This window comes from Callorhinus ursinus, unplaced genomic scaffold (genome assembly GCF_003265705.2).
Source record: "Callorhinus ursinus isolate GAN/ISIS: 27379988/994484 unplaced genomic scaffold, GSC_fseal_2.0 scaffold41, whole genome shotgun sequence".
In the NCBI taxonomy this organism is placed as follows: domain Eukaryota; kingdom Metazoa; phylum Chordata; class Mammalia; order Carnivora; family Otariidae; genus Callorhinus; species Callorhinus ursinus.
The window spans coordinates 8,590,772-8,596,771 of NW_027397103.1; the positions used below are offsets into that span (position 1 = coordinate 8,590,772).

At 49.0% G+C, this 6,000-nt stretch overlaps 1 protein-coding gene across 6 annotated transcripts in view; it reads right to left on the minus strand.

Moving 5' to 3' along the window:
- RPH3A (rabphilin 3A) overlaps positions 1–4,207 on the minus strand; it is a 274,212-nt gene extending 270,005 nt beyond the window's left edge. For 2 of the 6 annotated variants that reach the window (XM_073881096.1, XM_073881089.1), the window contains exon 1: positions 4,049–4,185. Coding sequence is in view for 3 of the 6 variants with exons in the window: in XM_025889793.2 (XP_025745578.2) it covers positions 4,049–4,189 (141 nt within the window). In the remaining 3 variants the exon portion in view is untranslated. Of the gene's footprint in view, positions 1–4,043 lie in introns of all 6 variants that reach the window. The other 4 variants (XM_025889793.2, XM_025889792.2, XM_073881088.1 and 1 more) reach the window with 4 other exon arrangements.
- Between the last annotated feature and the right edge of the window lie 1,793 nt (positions 4,208–6,000).

A 6,000-nucleotide genomic window follows, 5' to 3' on the forward strand; every position in this document is an offset into this window, starting at 1 on the left:
TTGCTTGAGTTTCTCTCTCCCTCTCCCTCCGCCCCTAATCCTCTCTCTCTCTCTCTAAAATAAATTAATTTTTTTAAAAAGTTAAAGAAGGGCTCAGGAGATGGGAGAGATGTGGGGGGTGGGGAGGGGAGGCAGAACAAGACCAAGAGATCAAGAGAAAGAATTTAATGTTACAAAAAAAAAAAAAAAAGAATTTAATGTTACATCCAGAGAGAAATGGAGGGATGAGCAGAGAGAAATAAAGACAAGAGACTGGGACACAGACAGCAAAGAGACACAGAGAGAGGCAAAGAGATAAAAATTAATAATAATTATGGAGGTTGAAAGAAAGACAGACAGAAGCAGAGACAGACAGGAGGACAAACTGCAGACAAAGATAGCATGAAGCAGAGAGGGAGAGAGAGAGAGGGAGGGGTGGAGGGAGGAAGGGGAAACGAGAGAGAGAGGGAGAGATGCTAGTCTTCCTGCAGCTTTAATGTCCACATTATATCATCATCATCATTGTTGTAACAAACCATAAACAACCTGTCACCTGGGTTCAGGGTGTCCACCAAGGTCAGGGACAAGGTCAAAATAAAGTGGGTTGTTAGAATCCCAGGCAAGACAGAAAGAGAATGACCAACACAACTCTCTGGCTGAAGGCTAGACTCCCAGGATTCTGAGCCTTGGACGGTGCATTCTAGACATGCCTGCCCCAAAATCATTCATTCTCTGCCTCCTGCCCAGACAGTCCTAACAGGGAGCAAGAGAGAGATTCCACCCAACTCTGAAGCACTTCATGTAATCAAGGCTGATGGCTGCAGACCAGGAAAACACCAAGCTCAGTGTGACTTTCAAACCCCATGTGTTCTCTCTCTGCCATGATCTGAAGATATCAGACACGATCATCAGCTCAAACCAAAGTTCTGTTTGTCCCCCAGACTTTGCTAGCCTTCACAACCTCAGGATCCAGCCTAGATGTGCCCCATCACCTGATATTTATACAGTAAAGGAAAAAATGATATAATGATAATATCAATGAGCATTTTTTGACCACTTATTGTGTGACAGGCACTGAGCAAAACTTTACAAGAATTATGACCCTTCATGCTCATCACCAAACCCTCTACCTTTTAGGAACAGCACTTTTTTTAGGTAAGAAAACTGAGACTCAGAAGTTAGGTGTCTTGTCTGAGAGCAAACAGCAAATGAGTTGGGGAGAGAAGATTTGAACCCATGACCCAGGTCAGAGAAAGAGAGAGAGCACAAGCAGGGGGGAGCGGCAGGCAGAGGGAGAAACAGTTTCCCCAATGAGCAAGGAGCCCGATGTGGGTTCGATCCCAGGACCCTGGGATCATGACCTGAGCTGAAGGCAGACACCCAACTGACTGAGCCACCCAGGCATCCCTCTCCCAGGGTTTTTATGTCCGCTCACTTTTTAGATCTCAGTTCAATCAACTTTCTTCAGGGAAGCTTTCGCTGATATCCTTGACCATGTCAAATTCCCCTTTATGTTCTCTCATGGTGCAATGTACTTTTCCTGGGTTCCCTTACTGCAGGTGCCATTTTACATATATTGTGTGATTCATTGATGAATCACAGATTAACCCCTCTACTAGTGAAGAATTCCATAAAGGAAGGACTGAATCTGGTTTTGCTCATCCCTCTATCAATAGCAGCATGGGGCCCTAGCCCATAGTAGGTGTTTTCTGTATATGTGTGTAATTAATTGATTGGTTGATTAATGAGTGAGTGAATGAAATAACTAGAACCACATGCCAAAATCAAGAATAGAAATATGAAGATAGAGAAATGCCCTAAGAATCAGCTAAAAGAGTTGAAAGTACTTGTCTCTACGGATGGACTAGGAGAGGAATAGGAAACTAATATTTTGGGCACCTGGGTGGCTCAGTCTTTAAGCGTCCGCCTTCGGCTCAGGTCATGGTCCCAGGGTCCTGGGATCGAGCCCCGCGTCGGGCTCCCTGCTCAGCGGGAAGCCTGCTTCTCCCTCTCCCACTCCCCCTGCTTGTGTTCCCTCTCTCTGTGTGTCTCTCTGTCAAATAGATAAATAAAATCTTTTTTAAAAAAGGAAACCAATATGTTGTTATAAATATGTTATAATCTGACTTTTAAACTGTGTACTTGCACTACTTTGACAGACTAATTTTTTAAATGAGATCATAAAAACTAAAAGTAACTACTTTACCAGACTTTTTTTAATATAAAGATGAAAGGGAGGGAAAGGAAGGGTTTTTCCAAATGGAAAGAGCATGGGGGGATGGGAGAAACGTCAGTGAGGAGGAATCCTGGAAAGTCAAAGGATCTGGATGCCCACGGCTACTTCGCAGAAAAGTAACTCCTGAGATACTTTGTCCTGAAAGTTATGGGGCCGGGAGCCCGTGTCTTGGGTACATCCAGCCCTGCAGCCACCGGCCACACCTGACTGGACAGCGAATCCGTGCCACGCTAAAGGCAACCAATCACAACATGAGAGGGAGACCATGAATGAAACTCTATCCAATAGAAGTGCTGCATATTTGATGATGGCAAATCCAGCCAATCAGATCCTCTCTCGGAAAGTATAACGGGGGCGCCGGGGTGGCTCAGCCAGTGAAGCCACTGCCTTCAGCTCAGGTCACGATCCCAGGGTCCTGGGATCTAGCCCCCCACCCCGTGGGGCTCCCTGCTCAGCGGGGAGCCTGCTTCTCCCTCTCCCACTCCCCCTGCTTGTGCTCTCTCTCTGTGTCAAATAAATAAATTAAAATTTTTATCTTTTTTTTAAAGATTTTATTTCTTTATTTGACAGAGAGAGACACAGCGAGAGAGGGAACACAAGCAGGGGGAGTGGGAGAGGGAGAAGCAGGCTTCCCGCGGAGCAGGAAGCCTGATGCGGGGCTCTATCCCAGGGCCCTGGGATCACGACCCCAGCGGAAGGCAGACACTTAACAACTGAGCCACCCAGGCGCCCCTGAATAAAAATCTTTAAAAAAAAAAAAAAGTATAACCAGCAGAGCAGGTGTTGGTTCTGATGAACAGGCACACAGTGGAATTGATGGAGGCCCTCTATGAAATTATATACAAAATAAATTCCCCAGGTTCTATAGCTTTGATCAGATTATCAAAAGAAGTTGTGATGAGCAAAGGTTAAGAACTAGTAGATAGACCAGGTAAGTTTTTTTTTATATTTTTTTAAATATTGGAAGATTACATGTAAAAATTTAGATTTCCAACTTCTGTGCCAAAACATACAGTTACACTGAGCCTATAATTTCTCATGGTAATGATTGCCCAGAGCTGAATTGTAGCTGCTCCCTGTAGATGGGGCATGTGTTCTCCAGCTCATCATATTCCCACCAGGCTCGTATATTCCTGGTTTTCATGTATGGTCAAAACTTTTCATTACGAAAAGTATTTTTAAGTTAATTGCCAAAATCCAAAGGTGATTTTACATAAATGTCTCACTTTCTGGCTTCCCAAGAATTTGGCCCATCCGGCCACACTGGGCGCACAATCCTGCCTAGCAACCACGAGTGTCCCTGGTGGGTCTCCAGTTGGCCCCACGGCCCATCCGCTCAGCACGGCACAGTGGTGAGGCAACCCCTGGGACCGCAGGTTAGACGCACACCTGACACCCTGTGGCTCCCCCAGCCAGGTGTTAACCCCCTGCCAGCCTGGGGAAGAGGGACACTGCTGTGGTCGGTGACAGGCCGCTGCGCCCCGAGGGACCAATAGCACCCGGCGACCACCTGTTTTCCGCGAGCAGACGCAGCCACTCCGCACACCCTTGCAGGGACCCGCCGCCCCAAAACCCAGGGGAGCCGCAGGTCGCGTGCCTTCTCCTGGCCGTCCAATTCCGTCGTCGCCCCACCCCCAGGTCTAGCGCATCCTCCAGCTCCAGCAGCCCTATTCCCGCGGACGGCGTCCTGCGTCCCCCTCCCCGGCCCAGAGGGCCCCCCACGACCCCCTCACCCAGTGCAGGCGGCGGCTCCGGGAGGCGAGAGCGGCGGCCCGCCCCCTTCCCCTCCCCCCCCCCCCCCCCCCCCCCCCCGCTCCGGCGTGCCCACCTTACCCGCCCGCAGCGATGGTGGGCCGGCTGTCCCTCCTCCTCTGCCTCCAGTGGCAGCGCCTCTGCGGCCGCCCCCACCACCGCGACAAAGCCACCTGCGCGTGACCCTCGATCACCAAGTCCTCCCCACACACGCGCACACATACACACATGCGCGCGCGCGCTCTGCCCTTAGAGGTAGGAGCCGCCGCCCCGGGGGAAGTCATAAAGGGTTCCCGAGCCAAGCCTGAGGGTGAGGAAGACCACCGCCCTCTCTCCCTCCTCCGCCAGGAAAAGTTAGTTGTCTCTGCAGTTGGGTTTCTGGCAGGACCCATTCGCACGTTCCTCCCTCCCCATTCAGGCATTCACTCATGTTGCTGATCCCCAAATACACAGTGGTCCTGGGCCGTCCCAGGAGGATGCGCGCTTGCTGTCGCTCTACCGGGAACCCTTCTCCCTGTCCTAAGGGGCCTCAAAGGAAAATCACAGGGCAGGGGGCTGGTCCGCGGAATCAACCTTCGTCTCTAAGTCTCCAAAGGAAATGCCGGCTTCAACCTGCAGTTTTTAATCCATGGTGACTTAAATGGGGCTGAAAATGGACTTTCCCCTGGTTTATTTAACCCCTTTGTGACCCAAATGAAATAGCGTTGTTGTTGGGGGTATCACATGAATTGTTTTAGGTGAAGTGCCTAGAACAGTGTCTGGCACACAGTAGGGATTGGGTAGTGTTAGCTGATATTAGAGTCTGCTTGCATTCGGCATGATGCCGCTGCACCAAAGCTGAAACGGAACAAAACATCTCTCCAGCATGGAAACCATCTCATTCCCTTCCTCTTTAAGGCAAGTGATGTAAACCAGAGGATGGTGGCCAAGTGTGTCCTGCAGAATCCGTTCTGTTTGGTTTAGTTGCTGTTTTAGGAAAATGTGAATTGATTGTCAACCCTTAAAAACTGAGAGATCGCATAAACAAGGGGATTTTCAGTAACTCTTTGAAACAACAGAAAGTTGGGGCCGGAGCAAGCCTACTTGCCTGGAGGCAGGAGCTCCCAAACAGTGGGCTCTTTAAAGAGGTGTTTGCTCTGATTAGCCCCAGTTTCCACTAGACTCACTTGCTCCTTTACAAGATCTTCCTAGCCCCTGCAGACCATTTGAGTTTGGCCTACGACCTAATGCTGAGTTTTGTCCAGTTTCCCCAAGAAGTAGCTTTCATTATCCCCATTTTACAGAAAAGGAAACTGAGTCTCAGAAAGGTCTAGTAAGGGGGCACTTGGGTGGCTCAGTCGGTTAAGCATCTGCCTTCCGATCAGATCATGATCCCGGGGTCCTGGGATGGAGCCCCCCATCAGGCTCCCTGCTCAGGGGGAGGTCTGCTCCCTCCCTCTGCCCCCCCCCCCCGCTTGCTCTCTATCTTAATTAAATAAATAAAATTTTAAAAAAAGAAAGATCTAGGGGCGCCTGGGTGGCTCAGTCGTTAAGCGTCTGCCTTCGGCTCAGGTCATGATCCCAGGGTCCTGGGATCGAGCCCCGCATCGGGCTCCCTGCTCCGCGGGAAGCCTGCTTCTCCCTCTCCCACTCCCCCTGCTTGTGTTCCCTCTCTCGCTGTGTGTCTCTTTCTGTCAAATAAATAAATAAAATCTTTAAAAAAAAAAAAAAAAGATCTAGTAAATTGTCCAAGGCCACACAGTTAATATACAGGAGAAACTAAGGGTGGAACCAAGGCTTTATGCCCTCAGGGTCTGACCACAGCAAGGGAAGCTTAAAGGGGAAAAAGTGGTTTATGTCAAGCCATCTTTTTGAAAGGAGCATATTTATTAATAGCACACTTTGAATGCCAATTTGTTGGGACTGTTTAACAAGAATTTAAATTTTTAGCTTCATCTACGTTGGCAGTGTCCTCTCCCACACTCCCCGCACCTCCTTATTTTTCCTCATTTAAGCACTCTGAAAAATTCTAAAGGTTTAACTGAAATCAAAAA